Source organism: Diaphorina citri, unplaced genomic scaffold (genome assembly GCF_000475195.1).
Source record: "Diaphorina citri unplaced genomic scaffold, Diaci psyllid genome assembly version 1.1 scaffold78, whole genome shotgun sequence".
NCBI classification, from domain to species: Eukaryota; Metazoa; Arthropoda; class Insecta; order Hemiptera; family Psyllidae; genus Diaphorina; species Diaphorina citri.
Window position 1 is genome coordinate 58,352 of NW_007377515.1, and position 26,950 is coordinate 85,301.

The window sequence follows — 26,950 nt, forward strand, 5'->3', positions numbered from 1 at the left end:
AGTACCAGAGGTGTGGGTTGTACATACCTACTAGGTAGGTACTTCTAAAAAGATAGCATTTTTTATCCTCTAAAGGTGTGTTCACACATAGTTGACGGCTGTCGATCGATGTAAATTTATTGTGAATCGATGTTGATCGACAGCCGATGGACTATGTGTGGATACACCTTAAGACTGCTGTTTTTACTTCATCAGATTCTGGTGTTACGAAGTATCTACCTATGTAGTCTATGTACATTGTACATACGTAAGTGGAATGAAAACTTTGTTTCGGTCCGATTAAAAAAGCTACTCACTTATCCTCACGAGGCTGAGTGCAGCCCGAACTCCAAGCACAGAGCAAGGTACCTAGTTCAAAGTTTTCCCATAAAATTGTAGGTGATTTCGTTGAGGACAGCCACACTACCATCACGTCACGTTTTGTGGCAACAAAATTGTATGAACGCCGGGTATCTGCTGTAAGTATGCAATGTGCAAAGCACTAAGACGTTATTTAGGTTTTTGTCTCGGTGACGTTGTGGTCAAGGCTCTCACTTGGTAAATAGGAGGGTGCGGGTTCAATCCCAGCGAGGTATGGATTTTTATCCTCATTTATTTCAGACTTTAGTCAGCTCCCATGGCGTAGTGGTCACTGCACTCGCCTTGCACGCGGGAGACCCGGGTTCGATTCCCGGCGGGGTCAAGTTGGCGTAGTGGTCACTGCACTCGCCTTGCACGCGGGAGACCCGGGTTCGATTCCCGGCGGGGTCAAGAAATTTGTATCTGCAAAGGGTTGATCCCGTGACTGGCTGTTGCGGGGCCCACTCAGCCTCGTGAGGAAAATGAGTAGCTATGACATGTAAATGCACATAGCGACCGGTGCCAGCATGGTAGGTAAACATTGGTTGTTAGGATTATTGAGATACTTATTGGGAAAAATCCTACACGCTGCAGTGAACACCAAAGTTGTGACATAATAACACAAAGAAATTGCATTTACATTTACATTTATTTCAGACTTTGATTAGATAAGAATAGTGATCTAAAGGTTAGGTGGTAGAATATGTCTCCGGTGTGGCGTTAACCACGCTTAGACTTCATCATTTGACCAGAGGTAACGAGGTCCATCCACTTTATCTATTCATTTGCGGATGCGGGTTCGTTTACGAATTCCTACGTACTAGGTACTAGGTACATTTGTCTAGTTTTGTTTATGAGAGTAGCAACCTTCTTGATAGATTAGTAGTGACCCCTAGGATAAAAATAACACTGGTTTACCTCAGAATCAGAACACAGATGGACACAATGGTGTATGCCAACAGAGTTCCAAATTTACGAATTCCTACGTACTATGTCTAGTTTTGTTTATGAGAGTAGCAACCTTCTTGATAGATTAGTAGGTAGTGACCCCTAGGATAAAAATAACACTGGTTTACCTCAGAATCAGAACACAGATGGACACAATGGTGTATGCCAACAGAGTTCCAATTGACATCATATCGATCAACTGGTCCAGCTTGAATAAAGCCGCCATTATTCCTAAAAATCAGAAGAACATCAAATAATTAAAAGTGTACGAAGAGCGTAAAGGTAGAAACACACTACCATCACGTCACGTCATGTGAAGTCATGGGGACTCAGAAAGATGTACCTACCTACCTACCTAGTTCAAAGTTTTCCCATAACGTTTTGTGGCAACAAAATTGTATGAACGCCGGGTATCTGCTGTAAGTATGCAATGTGCAAAGCACTAAGACGTTATTTAGGTTTTTCCCCAGAACCCCAGATAAATGAAATGGATGTGACATTGCAAGTTACCTGCTAGAACTCCTGACACCAGGGTGGCCAAGAGGGGAGTCTTGGTAGCAGGATGAATGTGGGAGAAGAATTCATACAAGAGACCATCAGATGCCATCGCATAGAGAACTCGAGGTAAGGGAAACATAGCGCCCAACATACTGGAACAAATGGGAAGTACACAATAAGTAGGTATATCATCTAAATCTAAATGAAATCGGTTGCTACAGGGTCGTTAACAGGGGGTTCGTTTAGTCCCATTTGCCCTGGGCCTGGGATCATCAAGGGTGCCCAAAACCAGCAGTTTTGCCCCCAAAAAGGGTACCTAATTTAGTTAAAACTACTAGGTAATTTAGTACTCTTATATATAAATATAAAAAAAATGTTGCCAAGAAGGGTTTAATGTCGAGATAGATCCAGTCCTTGATTAGGCTGTGAACGGCTTAATTACACACTTGCTCACAGCTTTTACAACTGATAATAATTCTAACTTAACTCTTTCGCTGCCGCTGTCGATTCACATCGATCGACGGCCGTCAACTTTGAGTGGACACACACTTAACTGCTTTAGCCCTGCACTGTCGAATTTTCACATCGATCGTACTGGCCGTTTACTTTGAGTGGACCACAGCATCTTATGTTATACTACCAGTCACTTACCTCGTGCTGAGGGCAAATAGGACCGCCTGTGGTGGACAATCCATTTCATAACAGACATCCGACCTTATCGAATACGTATGGGAAGGGAGGCTTCAGGATCCCTGGAAGCGAACGGTGTTGACATAGATAAATAGGCGGTATTTTCACCCTATCAAGAATTTCCTTTGTTTAATAAAATTATTGGCAGTGGGACCTGTACCACTTATGCTGACCGGAGGGGGCGGAGGGGGGTTTAGATGGTTTTACTTAACTTGAGATCTCTGTTTGTAATTGGTTGCATATGATTACACAACTTTTCCATATTATGGTGAGTTGCGATGCTGTAGTACGAGATCAACACAGAACTCCACATACACAGCGTTATCAGAAATGCGGTACGAATACACTATAAAAAGATTTCACACATATGACAAATGCTGGAGAAAATCGCAGACACACAATTTTGCGCTAACAGTTTCTCGACAAAGGAGGACCAAGACAGCAAGACCCAGGTAGGAAGTATCCAGCTCACCTTTCTGCACTATTTCGGCCTCAGTCGGCGGAAGATTCCTCATGCCTTACCATGGTCATTAATAAGGCCACATAAAGTGTAAGTACACAAGCAATGCAAAGTTGCTGATAAAGATCACAATCAAGAGACAGAACAATGGAGAGAGCGGGATATTCTCTGCGGTTTCCTAGCCTCTTTCTCCGCAGGTCGACAATGCAATCGAAACCTACGAACCCAAAGAAGCACTTGGGCAGCTCGCCGCCATGATGCCACTTAGGTCGCCAGGAGCCAAACCAGCCCTCACCCCCCTCTCTTGTCAGCAGGAATACTCTCCTTGGGTATTACCCAGTTGGCGAAGTCCACTGTGAAAAAGGGACGAAATGGGTTAATATTTTGATCTGTTTCAGGGAACTTTCAATCAAATTATCAATTTGCTTTAGTTTCTTGAAAGGACATTTTTTTATTATTATTTTAATGGCCTGATGGTCAATCATTCCGACATTTCCAACATACCTACATTGAACGGTGTTAGAAGGACCTTTCAGTCTCCGGTCCGACTTGAAGGCTCTTAAATTAGATATAATTCCCATTACTTGGCAATCCTGCCATGTGTTGACTTGTTGAGTAACCAAGCCAATGTCATAGACAGCTAATTTCGTATTGTGTTTTCTTTCCTACCACACTATCCCAGCATAAAACGCCCACTCTAAAGATTGGTGGATCTTGGAGGAATAAAAGATTGGTGGTCACTGGGCAGAATTTTAACAGTTGGTACTTTTATTTTTTAACTATCAATAAAATTCATGAACAATATGAAAGGGTTAGAGAAAAGTATCTGTATAGGTCTTTCAGAACGTCTGGTGTTGGCAATATCCTATCGCAAGTGTATTGTCGAAAGAGTCCGAAATTACCTACCTTTGAAAGATCCAGCAACCATCATGGTGGCAACAACAAGTAGATTGACCACCGTGAAAATGCTGTTGGCCATCGTAGACTCTTTGACACCCCAGGCCAGGAGAACTGAAAAGGAAAAGATCAAATTTTTAAACAATACTAAAAATAGAATTATTTTATTGTTGAAATTTGGTAGCCGGTTAATCCCGGTCTTACCAGAACATTTCGGGTAGTAAACGTGTACTCAACTTTCTAGTAGAAAGGTATACCTAGCACAGAACGATAGAAAAGCCAGCGCGCAGCGGTGTTCTAGAGTAATCTAGAGAACATTGATGGATCATTGAAGTTAAACAACGCAACGGCACTTGATGCTGTCTTTTAACGTCCCCACTCAGGCTGAGTGAGAAGGTGGATAGATTGTTGACGATTGAAGGGTAAAACCACTGACACTAAAAGCTTCAAGGTGTGTCCACACATAGTCAACCGGCTGTCGATCGATGTGGATCGACGGCCGTCGACTAAGTGTGGACACACCTTTAGCAGTTATACAGTGACGTTAAAACCGCCTTAAAGAATCTCCAGGAAAAGTCTTTCCTGTCGAAGAAACTCCTGGTACTTACTGGACAACAGGAAAACAATTCCTGCGGCTATAAAGTCAGGATACGCGAAAAGGCAGGAAAAGTCTTTCCTGTCGAAGAAACTCCTGGTACTTACTGGACAACAGGAAAACAATTCCTGCGGCTATAAAGTCAGGATACGCGGCCATGAAACTGATATGAATTGGCATCACCTGAGTCATGACATTCCTGTTGACGTTGCCTAGCAACGCGTCTAACTGATCCGACATAGCTTTGGCAACACTGGCAGTCCCTGTGAAATGGAGAGAGATTTGTTTTAGGGACAATTTTTTTGAAGAGGTTTGATTGAGAGAACTGTAACTGCTAAGGTCTTATCGTCCCGAAGTGAAAGGAAGACAGGATAGGAGAAAGCCAGCCGTTCCGAGAACGAACCTTATCCGCTCAGGATAAAATCCGATCCAGGCGGCAATCGAACCCGCGACCTAGCGTTTACAAGGCAGACGCTCTATCCTCCGAGCTAACTAAGCTGGCGAGAGAGAGAATGGAACATTTTAGAGGATATGTCAAAAGCTCATAATTACCACATTTTACAGCATGCAAATTTGAAAGAGATTGAGAGGGATTTTCATGAGAGCCTCTGAGTATTGTAATTAATTTTTCTGACCAGACTAGACTATTATTAGATTACCCATTATAAAATACATGTATAATAGTAATACATAGATAATACTAATAATAATAATAATAATAATAATTCAAAGTATTCACGTATAAAGGTAATAAATAATATTCATGAAGGGAGGTACCTACACGTTTTGTACTAGTGTAGTCTAGCCCCTGGGGTTACAAAAACACTTGACTTGAGTGCAATTATTAAAATATTGCAGAATAAAATTAATAAATTTTACGAAAGGCTGGGGAGATGTTTTTTACAATTTTTATCCTGGTTGTAAATCTGAGCCTGAAGAAATTGCACATGTTTTTATTTTTTATATTTTTCCATGGCTTAAAACTGACATTATTCTCCTAAAGGAGCTCTTTCAGTCAACCACGATTCGTTGTTATACCCAACTGAGAAGGGTATAAAAGATACCCATACTTACCTATTGAATATTCTAAAATTAAGTTCCATCCTATGACATAGGCTATGAATTCTCCTACTGTGACATAACTATAAATATAGGCAGATCCAGCCTTCGGCACTCGGGCGGCGAATTCAGCATAGCATATTCCTGGAATCAGAAGGCAAACCGCGTGTTCTGTCAGACTTTACTGCTGTCTAACAAGGCATGAAAAAATATTTACATTACGTTTTAAACCCTTTCATTTAAAAAATAAAACTATAACTAAGGCCTAATAGGTCAGAGGGTCAGACTCGGTTAGAGTAAAAACATTGGACTAGTAATCCATGGAGCTGGGGTTCGAGTCCCAGAACTAAAGGATAAGAAAAGTAAACATTAAATAGCGTAATTTCGAAGCGAACATTTGTATTAAAATCTTTGCTTAAATAAATCAAAAATGAATATCCTTCAACTAAACCCCTTTATTCACACTATGTATACCTCTCTACCTAAATCGTAGATAATATATCTCCTGTTTCCAAAACCTCAAGTAGTAACTTCGTCAAACAGTCATCAAGCTGTGTATTTTCGTATGTATCTTTCATGATGAAGAATTTATGCTGGTAGCTAGGTATGTGCTGTATTTGTTCTTCAACTTTCTTCGTGATGGATTTATGGAGAGAGAAGACATAACTTGTTCATATTCTAGCTATACGTATTTGGCAATTTAGTTGTCATGACAACCAGACATGTCGTTGTCATTTGTACTCTGACCCACATTCATCTTTCACACGTCACAAGTAAATAGCTATCTGAAATTTTGATTGGTCAATATGAATTTCGAATATACCTATGTATGCCGGCCGCACGAGGGCCATTTCGCTAGCATATTGGTTGAACAAAGCCTAAAAATTCGATCAGAAACTCGATAAATCAGAAACTCTTTTTCTCTTGAAAAAAAGACAAAAATAAGTTTAGTAGATATAAAGTAGACGTTCTACACATGAAGAAAATCAGCTTGTTGGTTTTTTGCCCTTTTCTTTAGTGAGTTCTGATTTACAAGTTGTTCTCGATATGGCATGAAATATTTCCTTCTTACTGCTAAACAAAGTTATGTAAGTGTATCAATTTATTTTGCACTTCTAAAGATCAAAACAAACACAACTGTGACCTTGGCGAAAGAAAACTTGATCTGGTATAATAAATCTTGTCCACGAATCGTACCAACTTCCACCTTGATCTTAGATATTTGGAGCTTTTAAATCTTTGGTGTGATTGACCTTTCAAAGTAATCGTAAACTGTGATTCTTAAGCCGGTTTCCAGTTATTAGTAGATTTGACATGGACTCAAATTTTCGCCCGGCCACTTAAGAACAGTCACTGTCACTCGGAACAGTCAGACCAAGGTCTGTCAGGCAGTCGTAACGTGTGTACCGAAAGAAAGCTTTCGACTTGTATTCTCTCAGACGGTCTGAAGACTGAAATCGGATGATTCCCGCCACACACATTCGATGGTCTGTGTCCGATCTATGTCTGTCAGACCGTTGTGTGTCGTATAAAAAGCAAAAAGCATCTAGGCTAGGCTCAAGAGAGAGTAAAAGTTTTTACTCGAAACAAAGTCCAAGTCACCATTGCCGAAGTGAAAACAACACCAGCAGAAATTCTTTCACACCCCACAGCTTATAGTAAATGAAATTTCACGTGACTAGAGGTATCTTGATGTATGTAGATATCTTGAAGTTAGACATAACAATTTCAATGTCAATATTAACCAGCTTCTAGGTTGGAACTGGAACTTGGCTTGATGCCATGCCATTAGTATATTGGCATTGTAGGTGATGCATGTGTGCGGGAATCCCCTAATAATATAGATTTCCTACTTACTAATTGATTTGTTGTTTCATCTAAACTACCATAGCATCACGTGTAATTTCAGAAGAAATACTGTTACCCCAAAATATTGGAAAGTGTTTCAGAAGTCCAATCCACTCGACCCGTGAAAAGAACTATGCATTTCAAAGTAGTACATAATAATATAACGTACTATGCATTTTCATTCAGTACTTCATGTACCCATCAATCTTGTCGGTATTTTGGCATTGACGCAATTTTAATTTTCAATAACGTCACACAGTTGTTTTAGCAGGGTTGATAAGGGTCTTTATCAAATCACTTCTGACTTGATTCATAATTTTCGTCTCTAGGTCTAATCAAAAGTATAAATCAGAAAAAAACCTATTAGAATGTCGCAATGTTAACGTCATATCGGCTCATTTCTTGGAAAAAAACAATCTTGTCAGTATTTTGGCATTGACGCAATTTTAATTTTCAATAACGTCACACAGTTGTTTTAGCAGGGTTGATAAGGGTCTTTATGAAATCACTTCTGACTTGATTCATAGTTTTCATCTCTAGGTCTAATCAAAAGTATAAATCAGAAAAAAAACCTATTAGAATGTCGCAATGTTAACGTCATATCGGCTCATTTCTTGGAAAAAAATGCAATTGAGTAGGAATTAGGAATAGCACTGTTATTACAATTGATATACGAGTACTTGTAGCTTGTTGTACACGATTTACTTAGGTAAAAATAATGAGAGTATGCTCTTAAGTAGAAGGTAACCACCAGGTGAAAATTAATGCCAGATTAAACTAAATACACACCTAAATACATATCTACCTGAAAACGGCTACTCTCTCTGTGTTAGGGTTGGGACATCGACATCGATGTTTTGAAAACATCGATACATCGGAACAAAAACATCGATGTCAACATCGATGTTTTTCAAGTCCTTCGTTAGGCTGTGAACGGCTTAATTACACACTTGCTCACAGCTTTTACAACTGATAATAATTCTAACTTAACTCTTTCGCTGCCACTGTCGATTCACATCGATCGACGGCCGTCAACTTTGAGTGGACACACCTTTATGTTATACTCAGCACTTACCTCGTGCTGAGGGCAAATAGGGACCCTGTGGTGACAATCCATTTCATAACAGACCATCCAACCTTATCGAATACGTATGGGAAGGGAGCTTCAGGATCCTGGAAGCGAACGTGATATTAGATTAATAGGCGGTATTTCACTATCAAAATTTCTTTTGTTAATAAAATTATTGGCAGTGGACCTGTACCACTATCCTACTATTTTACACATTTGAATGTATGAGCTTATTAATGAAATTCCAAAAACATCGATGTATCGAACATCGATATTTTCGTCTCGATGTCCCAACCCTAGGTTGGGATATCGACATCGATGTTTTGAAAACATCGATACATCGGAACAAAAACATCGATGTCAACATCGATGTTTTTGATTACGATATATCGGATACTCGATATATCGAAGTTTAAAAACATCGATGTATCGAACATCGATGTTTTCATCTCGATGTCCCAACCCTACTCTGTGTGGCGTATAATATCTTTTAGTAGCGCTGTCAAACTGTTTTGACTTGGCGGGGCGGAGCACTACCGCGCTTCTTAATTCATCTTGAATAGATTAATAGGGGGTATTTCACTATCAAAATTTCCTTTGTTAATAAAATTATTGGCAGTGGACCTGTACCACTATCCTACTATTTTACACATTTGAATGTATGAGCTTATTAATGAAATTCCATGCTTACCTGGTCATAATAAGGCCACATAAGTGTAAGTACACAAGCAATGCCAAAGTTGCTGATAAAGATGACAATCAGAGACAGAACAATGGAGAGCGGGATATTTCTCTGCGGCTTTCTAGCCTCTTCTCCACAGGTCGCAATGCAATCGAAACCTACGAACCCAAAGAAGCACTTGGCAGCTCCCGCCATGATGCCACTTAGTCCCCAGGGAGCAAAACCCCCCTCACCATAGTTCATCACCCTCAACCAGCTGATAGTAATGAGTTCATCACCCTCAACCAGCTGATAGTCATGAGTTCATCACCCTCCACACACACATTCTCGAAATGATTACTTTCTAATTTTTACTTTCTATTTTCAAAGCTATCGATAAAACCAAAATCAAACATTCTCGAAATGATTACTTTCTAATTTTTACTTTCTATTTTCAAAGCTATCGATAAAACCAAAATCAAAAAGTGTGGAGTCGGCTTTCGACCAAGTTCAGCAGGTACCTAGCAAGGGTGCCTGAGAAACTTTCAAATTTTACTTTCCCACAAGTTCTATTACTTTCCTTATCCTATAGGAAGGAAAGTAATGTAATCGGGTCAAAATTTCGATGGTCAGTTTTTAGTGCCAAAACACGTTTTGAGGTCCGAGCCTAAATCCAAAGTTTCAGCCATTGGTCCTGTGTGTGTGTGTGTGTGTGTGTGTGTGTGTGTGTGTGTGTCTGTTTGTAAACAAAATATCTCGAGAACGGTATGAGCTAGAGACTTGAAATTTGGTATGTAGTTGTGTGTGTGTGTGTGTGTGTCTGTTTGTAAACAAAATATCTCGAGAACGGTATGAGCTAGAGACTTGAAATTTGGTATGTAGTTTACAAATGTGACAAGGGTGCAACTGTTTGGTTGGTTGAGATAGGTTAGGTGGCGGTATATTGACCACTTTTTGGCGGTTTTTGACTGTTTTTTGGCGGTTTTCAGCTATACCGACTAAACGGTTAGAGATATTGTAAAAGTTTGGCTATAAGAACAAGAACACCCAAAATAACTTCTAAAAAGATAGCATTTTTTTTTTTTTTCCTCTAAAGGTGTGTTCACACATAGTCAACGGCTGTCGATCGATGTTAATTTATTGTGAATCGATGTTGATCGACAGATTCTGGTGTTACGAAGTACCTACCTATATAGTCTATTGTACATACGTAGGTGGAATGAAAAACTGTTTCGGTTCGATTAAAAAAGCTACTCACTTGTCCTCACGAGGCTGAGTGCAGCCCGAACTCCAAGCACATAGCCAAAAAAAAAAAAAAAAAAAATTCCCCCCCCCCACCCTCAACCAGCTGATAGTCATGAGTTCATTACCCTCAACCAGCTGATAGTCATGAGTTCATCACCCTCAACCAGCATACGTAGGTAAAATGAAAACTTTGTTTCGGTCCGATTAAAAAAGCTACTCACTTATCCTCACGAGGCTGAGTGCAGCCCGAACTCCAAGCACAGAGCAAAAAAAAAAAACTTCGACCCCGCCGGGAATCAAACCTGAGACCTCCGGAGTGCAAGCCGAATGTGATACTAACTCGGTCACGGAGGCTACGAATTCGAATTAAGTATTCGCATCTAAAAGTTCACCATCAGCCCCAGAAGAAAATAATGTGCTCCTGGTAGGAATATAATATCACGAATACTATACTACCCCGCGCCACTGATAGCTAAGCCGTTTCCAAAATGCGTCCAATTTAAAATTTTATTGCGACGTAGAATATTCCTCAACTCAGAGTGACTACCAAAGTAAATTCTAGTGGTTCAGTGAACTGTTTTGAGAAAAAGGGCCCCTGTGGCTCCCCATATTTGATTGACTGCCAAAGTAAATTTTAGTGGTTCAGTGAACATCTTTCAGAAAAAGGGCCCCTGTGGCTTCCCATAGGTCTCATCCAGGCCACAATTAGGGAACAAACAGGTTGGTAAGTAGCCAGTATCTATGTCATATGTAAGTATTTTGGTATTTTAGTCTAGGGGTTGCCTCTCATTTTTGTTCTTTGCTCCTCAGACTACTCTTATGTTGTTCTTACCATGGGGGACGGTCTAGATTTCCAGAAATCATTATCCTTTTACCAATAAACCCAACGCAATACAATAGACTCTGATGTCTTCTTTGTAATACTTGGTAACGGTCCTCTTTGTCTTACTTGGAAATCGTCCTTTTCAAAAGTTCAATTATTTTCCTTTGTGTACGAAATGGCTAAATTGTCCTTTGACCTCACGACATGATGTGATACATAAAGATAGTCTAGTACTCTAGTAAGTACCTATGTCTAAGTCGAAGTAGGGTAAGTGTACCATTTATTGGCCCACCTGTACCATACGCCACATAAGTCTGAACTGGATGAAATTTTGCAAGATCCAATTTCATATAGTCTAGTACTCTAGTAAATACCTATGTCTAAGTCCAAGTAGGGTAAGTGTACCATTTATTGGCCCACCTGTACCATACGCCACATAAGTCTGAACTGGATGAAATTTTGCAAGATCCAATTTCATCAAAAGAAAGGGCTTAAAGACTGCTATCGAACCAGTGCTATTCAAAAATTGTAGTCATAAAACAAAAATTCAGAAAAATAAATGTGGGCAGGTGGGCCAATAAATGGTACGTTTTTTAGGTGGGCGAATAAATGGTACACTTACCCTATGTATTGAAAACAAGGAGTGGTTCTATTTTTCAGTTATCACAATGTTGTATTATGCGTGTATGTATATTCAACATCTTTCGGAACACAATTATGAAGAAATAAACAAATATGGTACAAAATAGATATTCTAATAATAAAATCGTATTCAAATACACATCACCTTTCCGATTTGAAATCACCCGAGACTTAATGGTACACTTACCCTATGTATTGAAAACAAGGAGTGGTTCTATTTTTCAGTTATCACAATGTTGTATTATGCGTGTAGGTATGTATATTCAACATCTCTCGGAACACAATTATGAAGAAATATAAACAAATATGGTACAAAATAGATATTCTAATAATAAAATCGTATTCAAATACACATCACCTTTCCGATTTGAAATCACCCGAGACTAAACAAATATGGTACAAAATAGATATCCTAATAATAAAATCGTATTCAAATACACATCACCTTTCCGATTTGAAATCACCCGAGACATATCACCTAGCTTCTTTGATCCACAGGTACTCATAATTTATTTTCTGGGTTCGATTCCTGCGCAGGGTGAACTTTATCCTTGATAAATAAGGTTCGTTCTTGGAACCGCTGACTTTCCTTCTCTCTTCAATTTCGGGACGGTAAGACCTCCGTTTTCTATCACACAGTAAAAAAAAAAAAACCGTTATCTACATCTCAGATTTCTTGCTTCTAAGCAGTAAGCTCGACAAATTTCTTGTTTAGTAGTCTCGAAATTGTGTTGTAGACGGCAACACCATTTCAGGATTAGGCTCCAGTCCTGCCTTTTATTAAGGGCTATATTCAGGATATAGGCTCCAGCCCTGGCTTTTATTAAGGGCTATATTCAGGATATAGACTCCAGCACTGACTGTTATCAAGGGCTATATTCCCCCACATTTTCCCTGGATGACACAAAGTTCTCATTCTTAATGCCGCCACTGACATCCGCCATTTTCATGGCGGCAAATGTTTTGTTATCCGACACTTCTTTCATTCGCCGCCGGATGCCTTCCTTGCTGTTCTTCAGACTGTAAGTCACGTAGATGAATGTGCCTGGAACCAAATATCAACATTGTTATAGGGATGTAAGGCACCTTGAAATATATTATTAAATATATGTATGTATAAATCTGCCACAGTTGTTTTGAGATTTGAAACCAAGACAGTCCCCCCCCCCTCTCTCTCTCTCTCTCCAAAAAGTAGGAAGGGTGGTTAGAAATTCAATCTCAAATCTCATAGTAATTCCAGGCTGCCAAAACCTGTAGCTCATCCGCTCATCCTGGGGTTGGACTGGAAAAAATATGCACTTATTATGTTCTGATATTAAGGCGGTCTCTTCCTGATCCCTTATGTGCCGCGTCCATTTTACCCCTCACCACCTCTCTTGTCAGCAGGAATACTCTCCTTGGGTATTACCCAGTTGGCGAAGTCCACTGTGGAAGGGAGACGAAATCGGTTAATATTGACCTATCTGTTTTAGAGAATTGAATTTTCAAATGCCTTTAGTTTTTTGAACGAATAGCCGTCGATCGATGTCGACTGAACCGTCCATACTGCATCGACAACATAGATTCACCCCGTGGAAAAGAAACTCGAACTTAGAAGGATTCGAGTTAAAAGGATCTTTCAACCTTCGACTTGAAGGATATTACATTAGTCGTACAATGTACAATGTGTTGTCGAAAGAGTCCGAAATTACCTACCTTTGAAAGATCCAGCAACCATCATGGTGGCAACAACAAGTAGATTGACCACCGTGAAAATGCTGTTGGCCATCGTAGACTCTTTGACACCCCAGGCCAGGAGAACTGAAAAGGAAAAGATCAAATTTTTAAACAATACTAAAAATAGAATTATTTTATTGTTGAAATTTGGTAGCCGGTTAATCCCGGTCTTACCAGAACATTTCGGGTAGTAAACGTGTACTCAACTTTCTAGTAGAAAGGTATACCTAGCACAGAACGATAGAAAAGCCAGCGCGCAGCGGTGTTCTAGAGTAATCTAGAGGTCCGACTTGAAGGCTCTTAAATTAGATATAATTCCCATTACTTGGCAATCCTGCCATGTGTTGACTTGTTGAGTAACCAAGCCAATGTCATAGACAGCTAATTTCGTATTGTGTTTTCTTTCCTACCACTATCCCAGCATACAACGCCCACTCTAAACATTGGTGGATCTTGGAGGAATAAAAGATTGGTGGTCACTGGGCAGAATTTTAACAGTTGGTACTTTTATTTTTTAACTATCAATAAAATTCATGAACAATATGAAAGGGTTAGAGAAAAGTATCTGTATAGGTCTTTCAGAACGTCTGGTGTTGGCAATATCCTATCGCAAGTGTATTGTCGAAAGAGTCCAAAGTTTTCTACCTTTGAAAGATCCAGCAACCATCATGGTGGCAACAACAAGTAGATTGACCACCGTGAAAATGCTGTTGGCCATCGTAGACTCTTTGACACCCCAGGCCAGGAGAACTGAAAAGGAAAAGATCAAATTTTTAAACAATACTAAAAATAGAATTATTTTATTATTGAAATTTGGTAGCTGGTTAATCCCGGTCTTACCAGAACATTTCGAGTAGTAAACGTGTACCCTAGAAACTTTCTAGTAGAAAGGTATACCTAGCACAGAACGATAGAAAAGCCAGCGCGCAGCGGTGTTCTAGAGTAATCTAGAGAACATTGATGGATCATTGAAGTTAAACAACGCAACGTTAAGCACTTGATGCTGTCTTTTAACGGCCCCACTCAGGCTGAGTGAGAAGGTGGATAGATTGTTGACGATTGAAGGGTAAAACCGCTGACACTAAAAGCTTCAAGGTGTGTCCACACATAGTCAACCGGCTGTCGATCGATGTGGATCGACGGCCGTCGACTAAGTGTGGACACACCTTTAGCAGTTATACAGTGAGGCGTATAATATCTTTTAGTAGCGCTGTCAAACTGTTTTGACTTGGCGGGGCGGAGCACTACCGCGCTTCTTAATTCATCAAGACATAATTACCTGAGAAGAACGACGCTATAGCTGCTGCAAGAAAGGAGATGATCACAGCAGGTCCGGCTAGATTTTTGGCCACTGAGCCCCCCAACACATACACACCGACCCCTAGGGTTGCACCAACCCCCAATAGGGTAAGATCTGTGAGGCCCAGCACGCGGGCTAGTTTAACTTCACTCTCTCCCAAGGGTCCTTGGTCGATGTTGGTTTTCCGCCTTGATAGAGATTTGAAGAACTGAAAGCAGAGAAGACGAAAGATTTTGATGTTCATTTGTGAATTGAAATACATAATTATGTTTTCTGGCTGTGTACCTACTTCGTTATTGTTCTATTGGTTAGATAACGTTTCTGCATTATTATAACAACATTAACTTTAGATGGAGAGCCTGAAGACCAAGGAAATTCCACAGATCCATCAGAAGAAAGATTAAATTTGTAAACATAAGATTGCATAGATGTCTGATGGTAATAGGTATAGGTAATATTTTCCTGCATTCTTTTACAACAAAGCAAATTCCCAAGAATGACAAAGATTACCTACAGAAAAGTTACCAGAAACAAGTTTACTTATCAGACCGTAGTTACCAGATCCAGATTGCATTAATGATAGCTAAGAACTACTACTTATCCAATAAAAGGCCTGGTGCAAGCACCATTTATACCTACATGAATAAACCCAGGACCAATTGTGACTAATGCCTGATAATAAAACTAAAAAATAAAACTATAACTAAGGCCTAATAGGTCAGAGGGTCAGACTCGGTTAGAGTAAAAACATTGGACTAGTAATCCATGGAGCTGGGGTTCGAGTCCCAGAACTAAAGGATAAGAAAAGTAAACATTAAATAGCGTAATTTCGAAGCGAACATTTGTATTAAAATCTTTGCTTAAATAAATCAAAAATGAATATCCTTCAACTAAACCCCTTTATTCACACTATGTATACCTCTCTACCTAAATCGTAGATAATATATCTCCTGTTTCCAAAACCTCAAGTAGTAACTTCGTCAAACAGTCATCAAGCTGTGTATTTTCGTATGTATCTTTCATGATGAAGAATTTATGCTGGTAGCTAGGTATGTGCTGTATTTGTTCTTCAACTTTCTTCGTGATGGATTTATGGAGAGAGAAGACATAACTTGTTCATATTCTAGCTATACGTATTAAGATAATAGGTAGGTATATCTCCTGTTTCCAAAACCTCAAGTAACTTCGTCAAACAGTCATCAAGCTGTGTATTTTCGTATGTATCTTTCATGATGAAGAATTTATGCTGGTAGCTAGGTATGTGCTGTATTTGTTCTTCAACTTTCTTCGTGATGGATTTATGGAGAGAGAAGACATAACTTGTTCATATTCTAGCTATACGTATTTGGCAATTTAGTTGTCATGACAACCAGACATGTCGTTGTCATTTGTACTCTGACCCACATTCATCTTTCACACGTCACAAGTAAATAGCTATCGGAAATTTTGATTGGTCAATATGAATTTCGAACCTATGTATGCCAGCCGCACGAGGGCCATTTCGCTAGCATATTGGTTGAACAAAGCCTAAAAATTCGATCAGAAACTCGATAAATCAGAAACTCTTTTTCTGTTACCAGATCCAGATTGCATTAATGATAGCTAAGAACTACTATTTATCCAATAAAAGGCCTGGTGCAAGCACCATTTATACCTACATGAATAAACCCAGGACCAATTGTGACTAATGCCTGATAATAAAACGAAGAAAAACTTCGTTTTACCAGCATAAAAAATCCTATTAATATCAATGTTAAACTTGACCTAACCTAAGCAAGGTCAGAATATCCAACCAGGTCTCGATGAAGACCAAAGTGTTATTGTCAAGGTGTCTTCAGGTGATATTGTGGGAAGGTTAAACGTATTAACTGTTAACAGATTGACTTCTGGTTCTTCCTACTCCAAGTTAAATATGAACTTCGAATATACCTATGTATGCCGGCCGCACGAGGGCCATTTCGCTAGCATATTGGTTGAACAAAGCGACAAAGCCTAAAAATTCGATCAGAAACTCTTTTTCTCTTGAAAAAAAAGACAAAAATAAGTTTAGTAGATATAAAGTAGACGTTCTACACATGAAGAAAATCAGCTTGTTGGTTTTTTTGCCCTTTTCTTTAGTGAGTTCTGATTTACAAGTTGTTCTCGATATGGCATGAAATATTTCCTTCTTACTGCTTAACAAAGTTATGTAAGTGTATCAATTTATTTTGCACTTCTAAAGATCAAAACAAACACAACTGTGACCTTGGCGAAAGAAAACTTGATAGACAAAAATAAGTTTAGTAGATATAAAGTAGACGTTCTACACATGAAGAAAATCAGCTTGTTGGTTTTTTGCCCTTTTCTTTAGTGAGTTCTGATTTACAAGTTGTTCTCGATATGGCATGAAATATTTCCTTCTTACTGCTAAACAAAGTTATGTAAGTGTATCAATTTATTTTGCACTTCTAAAGATCAAAACAAACACAACTGTGACCTTGGCGAAAGAAAACTTGATCTGGTATAATAAATCTTGTCCACGAATCGTACCAACTTCCACCCTGATCTTAGATATTTGGAGGTTTTAAATCTTTGGTGTGATTGAACTTTCAAAGTAATCGTAAACTGTGATTCTTAAACCGGTTTCCAGTTATTAGTAGATTTGACATGAACTCAAATTTTCGCCCGGCCACTTAAGAACAGTCACTGTCACTCGGAACAGTCAGACCGAGGTCTGTCAGGCAGTCGTAACGTGTGTACCGAAAGAAAGCTTTCGACTTGTATTCTCTCAGACGGTCTGAAGACTGAAATCGGATGATTCCCGGTACACACATTCGACGGTCTGTGTCCGATCTATGTCTATCAGACCGTTGCGTCTCGTATAATAAGTAACAAGCATCTAGGCTAGGCTCAAGGAGAGAGTAAAAGTTTTTACTCGAAACAAAGTCCAAGTCACCATTGCCGAAGTGAAAACAACACCAGCGGAAATTCATTCACACCCCACAGCTTATAGTAAATGAAATTTCACGTGACTAGAGGTATCTTGGTGTATGTAGATATTTTGAAGTTATACACAACAATTTCAATGTCAATATTAACCAGCTTCTAGGTTGGAACTGGAACTTGGCTTGATGCCATGTCATTAGTATATTGGCATTGTAGGTGATGCATGTGTGCGGGAATCCCCTAATAATATAGATTTCCTACTTACTAATTGATTTGTTGTTTCTACTTCTAAAAAGATAGCATTTTTTATCCTCTAAGGGTGTGTTCACACATAGTTGACGGCTGTCGATCGATCATCGATCGATGTGAATTTATTGTGAATCGATGTTGATCGACAGCCGATCGAGTGCTTCATTGAGACAGGAGTCGGCGTGTCCGAGTGGTAAGGAGTGTGATCTCTGACTAACTGTAACTGATGAGCGGGTGGGATGGGGTTCGAATCCTACTGTTGTCTTTTTTTTTTCGTACATAATTTTATCATTTAAATATATTTTATGGATAGCCATAGTTACTTTTTTCATAATTCTATAGTTGAAAAATAAAATAAAAAAAATAATAAAATAAAAATATGAAAAATGATTTTGATAAGGTGCATACTTACCTGTCATCTATCAAAGACTAGAACAATTATTAGCCATTGACGAAAAATCTAGAAACTATTCTTAAAGCTAATGTAAATGCTCTGATGGCGATTGGCGACATATCTGTTACTAATGTTATCATTTATGATGAGGGTCCTTCAAGGGAAGATAAGAAGATTTTTAAGTCGAGCACTAACTCTAATAGAGATAATAAGCAAAAAGTGTGTATTTACGGATTACTTAGAGATAACATAAGAATCTTGAAAGGTAATAACCTGATAATTCTCATCAGCCGCTTGTGAGTGGATAACGAACAAAGGCAGAACACAGATTTTTAAGTCGAGCACTAACTCTAATAGAGATAATCAGCAAAAAGTGTGGATTTACGGATTAATTAGAGATAACATAAGAATCTTGAAAGGTAATAACCTGATAATTCTCATCAGCCGCTTGTGAGTGGATAACGAACAAAGGCAGAACACTTTTTAAGTCGAGCACTAACTCTAATAGAGATAATAAGCAAAAAGTGTGGATTTACGGATTACTTAGAGATTACAATATAAGAATCTTGAAAAGTAATAACCTGATAATTCTCATCAGCCGCTTGTGAGTGGATAACGAACAAAGGCAGAACACCGGTTAAATATAGACATCCTAAAATAATGTAAGAGTCATTAACCCTTCAGCAAAATGTTAGGAGTGGTCGGAATACATTTTCCGCGACACTGAAGTTAAGTCCATAACTCTATGAAGAAGAAGGTCGTTTTTTTTTTAAGAGAGCCAATAACAGATGGCGGACTTGCTCATTCACGTGCTATGCATTAACACATTCTATAATAATGGCTTAGCTGGTGTCGTTTTTTTTAAGAGAGCCAATAACAGATGGCGGACTTGCTCATTCACGTGCTATGCATTAACACATTCTATAATAATGGCTTAGCTGGTCCGGAATACATTTTCCGCGACACTGAAGTTAAGTCCATAACTCTATGAAGAAGAAGGTCGTTTTTTTTCAAGAGAGCCAATAACAGATAGCGGACTTGCTCATTCACGTGCTATGCATTAACACATTCTATAATAATGGCTTAGCTGGTGGTCAATTCAATCTGATGCAGATGGTCTAGTGGTCTACCAGCATATAATTAGTAGGTGATGGTCTACATATCCATTACCCATACCTATCTATGATTTAGCGCAATATATTGATGGGTATTACCGTCACGTGGGTTATTAAAGGGAAAGAGTATGGCAATCAGCTTGAGATAAAGTGGGTATTTCGATTAGAGTGGGTATCGAACCCTTGTTTTTCCATTTTATTATGTATTGATAAAATTGATATTTTACTTTCCAAGGAAAAGAAATGATTTAAGTAACTTAAACCCTCTCGGTGTCAGTAGCTGTTTAATTTAACCCTCTGAGTGACAGTTGACCAAGACACTCGTATTATCTCGGGAACTAACTGTAATTAAACTCATATGAAAGGGTAAACGCTTCGATGTGCAAAACACTTCATCAGAAGTCATGGAGATGTACCTATACCTGATGTTTCTTCATTATCATGTCAGATAATGAAGTCATTCATGTGCATAGCGAATTTTCAGCCATTACCTGATATGATCTGTGATATTCCATTCCTTACTCTCAAAATGAAACCTGTATTAACCAGTATCTCAATTACCTCTATTATACGATTAACGGTGGTTTAATCGTAGATATTTTCCTCAAAATGAAACCTGTATTAACCAGTATCTCAATTACCTCTATTATACGATTAACGGTGGTTTAATCGTAGATATTTTCCTTAATGATGACATTATTTCACGAGAGAGAAAAAATAATGTTTTATAGGTGTATCGACTGTAAAAAGGTATCTCAGGCTACATGATACGAGTATCTACCTCAGTTGAGATGCATTTATTTTCTATTAGGCGCTTTAAAGTGGGTGTTTCGGTTAGAGTGTGTATCGACCCCTTGTTTTTCCATTTTATTATTGATAAAATTGATATTTTACTTTACAAGGAAAAGAAATGATTTAAGTACCTAACTTAAACCCTCTCGGTGTCAGTAGCTGTTTAATTCAACCCTCTGAGTGACAGTTCACCAAGACACTCGTATTATCTCGGGAACTAACTGTAATTAAACTCACATGAAGGGGTAAACGCTTCGATGTCAGAAGTCACGGAGATGTACCTATATACCTGATGTTTCTTCATTATCATGTCAGATAATGAAGTCATTCATGTGCATAGCGAATTTTCAGCCATTACCTGATATGATCTGTCCAACTTCCTGTACAATGGGAGCAAAATGGTTTGCAATTGTGCACCTTGCCCGTTCCGTCACAATTTTCAATGCTACTCTATTTCAGCAATCTATATTGTGTTTGTCTGATCATGTAGGTTACTCTGATATTTGCACAGGTGTAAGTGATGCTCCTGCCTAATACGTTATGGAAGGCAACTCACAGTGTTTTCCTATTAACTGTCACAATTTTCAATGCTACTCTATTTCAGCAATCTATATTGTGTTTGTCTGATCATGTAGGTATTGTAGGTTACTCTGATATTTGCACAGGTGTAAGTGATGCTCCTGCCTAATACGTTATGGAAGGCAACTCACAGTGTTTTCCTATTAACTTCTATGCTGCTATCCCTCAACCTCAACCTTGGATTATGTGGGACCATGTGACAGTTGATCTACATAACTTACTTAATGTAGGTAAGTTGTATAGGTTCTAGCCCGCAATTACCTATCCTAATGAAACACACTGATAAATACTTAGGAGCAATAGGTTTACACATAATACATAATAAGTAAATGCATAAAACTCTACCTTACCTATCCTAATGAAACACACTGATAAATACTTAGGAGCAATAGGTTTACACATAATACATAATAAGTAAATGCATAAAACTCTACATACCTACTTACCTGTAGAAGACTACATAGGATGTGTTTTGTATAAAATTACTTCTTTATTATTATTATTATTATTATTATTATTATTATTATTATTATTATTATTATTATTATTATTATTATTATTATTATTATTATTATCTGCAACCAGGTCTCGATGAAGACCAAAGTGTTACTGTCAAGGTGTCTTCAGGTGATATTGTGGGAAGGTTAAACGTATTAACTGTTAACAGATTGACTTCTGGTTCTTCCTACTCCAAGTTAATAATGTTTTATAGGTGTATCGACTGTAAAAAGGTATCTCAGGCTACATGATACGAGTATCTACACAATGTTCTAATTGGAGCATCGGTTTAATCAATTTAATAAATTAATTCATCATGATTGAGTTCACTCCAGGACAATATTGTCTTCAGTATACTCACGAGATTCTTCAAACTAATCAAATCTTGGTTGTCTATGGACTTTTTTTTACAAGATTTACACGGTGGGTAATAGCTTTTTTCATGTACATAATATTATTATACCTGATGCCTACCTAATAGTATATATTCATTTTAATTATGCTTCATTTGACTCAACGAATTCTGCTACAAGATTACTTAAACTTATTCGTAAAGGGTCATTATTAGACTACGCACTTCTTACAGGAATTTCAGGATTGACTTAAAAAAGATAGCCACACTATTTTCTTTTCTTTTATGGATCAACATTTAAAGGAGGAGACAAATGCAGTATCTACACAATGTTCTAATTGGAGCATCGGTTTAATCAATTTAATGAATTAATTCATCATGATTGAGTTCACTCCAGGACAATATTGTTTTCAGTATACTCACGAGATTCTCTAAACTAATCAAATCTTGGTTGTCTATGGACTTTTTTTTACAAGATTTACACGGTGGGTACCTAATAGCTTTACAGGAATTTCAGGATTGACTTAAAAAAGATAGCCACACTATTTTCTTTTCTTTTATGGATCAACATTTAAAGGAGACAAATGAAAAAGAACGCATGAAAAGTGGAAAACTTACTTTGTTTTGAGATGAAACAGAATAATGGAAGCCGATGTGCGCTGAGACGAACATATGTCTCTCTCAATTAAAAATAAAATTGCCAATGTTTATATAAACTCCGATCGATTTTTACATTTTTACTCGTAACAATCAGTGGCGTGTTGCCAGATGTGGCAGAGAGAGACACAGGCAAAACAGCTAAGTAATTATCAATTCACTAACTTACCTGCATAGGACCCAAATCGTAGCTCAGCTGACATAAGAACAGCAAGTTACAGAACGACATCACCGTGGCAACTGCAAACAAACTTTCGGCTACCAAAGTCGGATCCAAGATGCAAAACAGAAAGGTCTTTCCAATCACCAGACCCAAAGAATCCATGAATTTGTATGAATGTTATTCATACAAATTCAGATGAAAATGAAAAGTAGATGAACATATCAAAGAAGTGACAGTACTTTGACCTTTGAACAACTTTGACTTCCCAAATGTTTACCAACCTATACATTTTTACTCGTAACAATCAGTGGCGTGTTGCCAGATGTGGCAGAGAGAGACACATAGAGAGAGACAGAGGCAAAACAGAAAGGTCTTTCCAATCACCAGACCCAAAGAATCCATGAATTTGTATGAATAACAAGTAGATGAACATATCAAAGAACTGACAGTACTTTGACCTTTGAACAACTTTGAAGGTAGGCTTTTAAAACAATTCCAAACTTTGCCTAAAGCAAAGAATCATATTATTTATCGAGTGTTATTGTAATTTCTTACCGACAGTGAAAGCCAACATGATAATACCGAAGAGCACGCTGAACTTCATGATATCTTCTGTCATTTTACCAACAGACACCTGCGAAACAAATAAGTCTACGTTTTAGTTTCATATAATCAGAGACACTACTAAAGAACACACCTAAAAAGATACACGCATTCTCTCAGAATAAATACCTGTTTACCAATCTTATACATATAATCAGAGACACTACTAAAGAACACACCTAAAAAGATACACGCATTCTCTCAGAATAAATACCTGTTTACCAATCTTATAATATTCTACCTATTGGTAACCTGGAGTAACCGGGGGACAGGCTCTATGTACATTGGTAACCAGGGGAAACAAAGAGGTAAGTAATGATCAATTCACTGACTTACCTGCATAGGACCCAAATCGTAGCTCAGCTGACACAAGAACAGCAAGTTACAGAACGACATCACCGTGGCAACTGCAAACAAACTTTCGGCTACCAAAGTCGGATCCAAGAAGTGCCAGTACTTTCTTTCCAAGTCTTGCTGATCGTAGAGGCGAACGCTGACGTAGGCAGCCACCCAGAACATGAAGGTCAGCACAAACAGGCTGCATTTGAACACCTCGTAGATGTTCCACCGGACACTGAAGAACCTTTTGGATCCTGAAATTAAGGAATTTTAATTATGTCAAGCATAAATGCTTGTCACAAATGTCGTTCGCTGCTTCATAAACTACGCCAAATTTTATGACTTGACTTGGACTCGAACCACCAACCTCTAGATCCAGAGTCCACCGCGCTAATCACTGCACCACTGAGGTTGGATCCCGAAATGAAATTTGACTATCGTGGCAGGAATGAGGCCTTCCACCCAACCACTTAATTAATTTCTAAGGCTCTATGTATCTAAGGCCAGCCACTCACTATCAGGTAGATCTGACAGGTAAAGGTTCAAGCATAAATGCTTGTCACTAATGTCGTTCGCTGCTTCATAAACTACGCTAAATTTTATGACTTGACTTGGACTCGAACCACCAACCTCTAGATCCAGAGTCCACCGCGCTAAGCACTGCACCACTGAGGTTGGATCCTGAAATCAAATTTGACTATCGTGGCAGGAATGAGCCCTTCCACCCAACCACTTAATTAATTTCTAAGGCTCCATGTATCTAAGGCCAGTCACTCACTATCAGGTAGATCTGACAGGCTAACCTTTTCAGCCGTACCTGTCAGGTCTACTTGATAGTGAGTGGCTGGCCTAAGGTCCGGCAATGGGACCAGCTGTCCTGCCCATACTGATAGAATTTGGAGCAAATTTCCAAGTCCTGAGACAAACAAAAAGCGGACAAAAACGGATCGTCGGAGGTTTGGAAAATGTAAACTGGATTACAACTGGCACGATAGATGTTGATGATGGAGGACGGTGGTTGCGGTTTGGAGTTCAGGTTGTCAGTGTTTCTGTAAAGTTCGATATCAAGAAAAAGAACAAGAGTACCTCGTATAATCTGAGAAGAAGATTACAAACATAACGGGAGATTCAACAATTCAACATAGGTAATCTGTAGCTTTCTCGAGCTGTAAATGAATCTTGAGTACCTATTTTATGTACCCTACACATCAGACTTGTCTTATTTTAATTATAAGTTTGTTATCAACACTTACTGACATACTTGAACACACTGACAAGTAGGGAGATGTGGATATGGAATACAGTGACCTCTTTCTAATAGTAACGCGACGATCTCTAACCTCCCCAACTGAGCGGCCAACATTAACGGCGTGATGCATTTGGGAAAATCGTTCGAATTGCAATGACCTTTGAACTCGGACTCGGGTTTGTGACATTTCTGCCAGTCCAAAATGAGCTTGAGAATATTGATTTCGTCGCATTGAATGGCGTGGAGTGCCCCATCACGAACTTTGATGCTGGGCAGTGAGAGGAGGTATTTTACCATCATTACGTCGTTCTTAATGATGGCAGTTTGTAACGCTGACACGCCCTGAAATAACAGGTAGAACATAACTCTTGTTAACGCATTTATTTTATCTCTTTTTTTTCAAGTTGGAAAGAGAGAGCGCAGAATCGATATCTATTAAGGAGAGCGGTAGCGCTCCACACCCCACCAAGTCAAAACTGTTTGACATTGTACCTATCGGTACGAAATTGAAGATAGTAAGTTGATGGTTTAAACCACCAAAAATTAAAATTGTTTAATAGATCATTGGGAAGATAACCAAAAGCTAGACTTACGTGAATGTTGACACAGTTAATGTGATCCTGAAAGTTGTGCTTGTGAATGAAGTTTTCCAAATCTTTTATTGAGCCAGAGGACACGATTTCCAGGAATAATTTTTCTAGATCGTTTGGACTTGGAAGTGCAACACTGCTTCTTTTAGTCTAAGGGGGATATACAAAATTCATAATCATAATAATTACAACGGATTTTACGCCGAAGAATTGGAACTACATAATATACCATATCGAGAAAGCTGTGATATTCAAGATTTCCTACCTACTTGTTCAGAAGTCACGTCAATGGAAAATTGTTACAAAAAGGACCTGTCACAAATGAGCAGTGATGACCAGTGTTATTATAGGGTTAAGTTAAATGCAAGCAAATAAATTAGTAGAAATATAAAAGTGCAGTCCAAATGGTAGAATCAAAAAGACCAATTGTCTAATTATACAAGTTAGTACTCACTATCCCTATGTCTTCTCCATGTGGTGCTTGTCTGCACTTATCTTCCACATTCCCAGCAGATATTCTCTCTTCCGATTCATCTTCTGTCAGTGAAAATTGCAGCAACAGAGTCCGCGCATCTGTGCGCTGTCCAGTATAACACTCGCGACGAGGTTGATTTCTATCACAATGCGCCATAGATGGTATCGCCGAGAATTCAATTCATCCCCAGCTAACAGATCTTTCTTATGCTTATGCCTTCTTATGCCATGTCAAATAACAGCTTTGGATACAATCTGTGAAACTCATGGACGCACTAAAATTGTGGAAAATTGGGAATCCTTCCCAAATGGAAAATGTACTTTGAATATTATTTTGAAGATGTCTTTCTGGCCGAAAAGTTACATATCTTCAATCCGAATGAGCTCTATGTGTACGTTCAGGATATAGCCAGTTATCATTCTATTGATGGATTTAATGGTCTCATGACACCATGGTTTCTTAGATGGTTCTGGTTCGCATAGGGGGTCTAGTCATTGTGATGAGCGTTTCTGGTGACCGGAATAGAAAGAGGAGTCTCGCGTACAAGTCCTCTTCTAAGATAAGGTCCTTCATTTCTCGCGCCATGTAGATGTGGTTGCATAACTGAAATGGAAAGAACATTCATAGTTTAATGAATTGCATGTAAGAAGTACTAAAGTAGTGTAATAGTACTAAACAAAAGTGGACGCGGCACACAAGGGATCAAGAAGAGACCTCTTTAACATAGGCACTATAAGTAGTGACGGACACGGAATCCATGCAAGAACGTGAAATAAAAAAAAAATAATAATAATAAAATGCACATTAAGTGTGTGGTTTTCTCTCTTTAGTGTTTCCAGTGTTGCCGTCAACAATACTTACCTCCCACACTCGGTTCACGTAGGGCAGTTCTTCGCAAATAATGAGCTCGACGTTTTTGGTCAGTATTTTTCTCATCACTCTCAGTGACAGGAATACGACGTATGTTGAGTAGATCCATAACACACTGAAATGTGCATTTGATAAAGTTAGGAGAAATTAATTTAACTCCTGAATTTTTTAAAAGAAAGTACAAGTTAGGAAGCTCATAAGTATATGAGAAATAACAGGAAAAAACGATACATCCACCAAGTTATGATAGTATTATCAGGAAATTTTAACGTTTCAATTTTGATGACAGATTACCTACCTAAATAATGAT

General features: G+C 38.6%; 1 protein-coding gene across 1 annotated transcript in view; it reads right to left on the reverse strand.

The window, feature by feature from the left end:
- Positions 1-1,384: 1,384 nt before the first annotated feature.
- LOC103522033 (cationic amino acid transporter 3-like) overlaps positions 1,385-26,950 on the reverse strand; it is a 33,731-nt gene continuing 8,165 nt past the window's right edge. The window contains 9 exon segments of the mRNA XM_026832433.1: positions 1,385-1,518; positions 1,798-1,937; positions 2,437-2,499; positions 3,157-3,221; positions 3,224-3,288; positions 3,842-3,946; positions 4,535-4,690; positions 5,502-5,630; positions 14,770-14,998. Coding sequence (XP_026688234.1) covers positions 1,412-1,518; positions 1,798-1,937; positions 2,437-2,499; positions 3,157-3,221; positions 3,224-3,288; positions 3,842-3,946; positions 4,535-4,690; positions 5,502-5,630; positions 14,770-14,998 — 1,059 coding nt within the window. The 3' untranslated portion in view covers positions 1,385-1,411.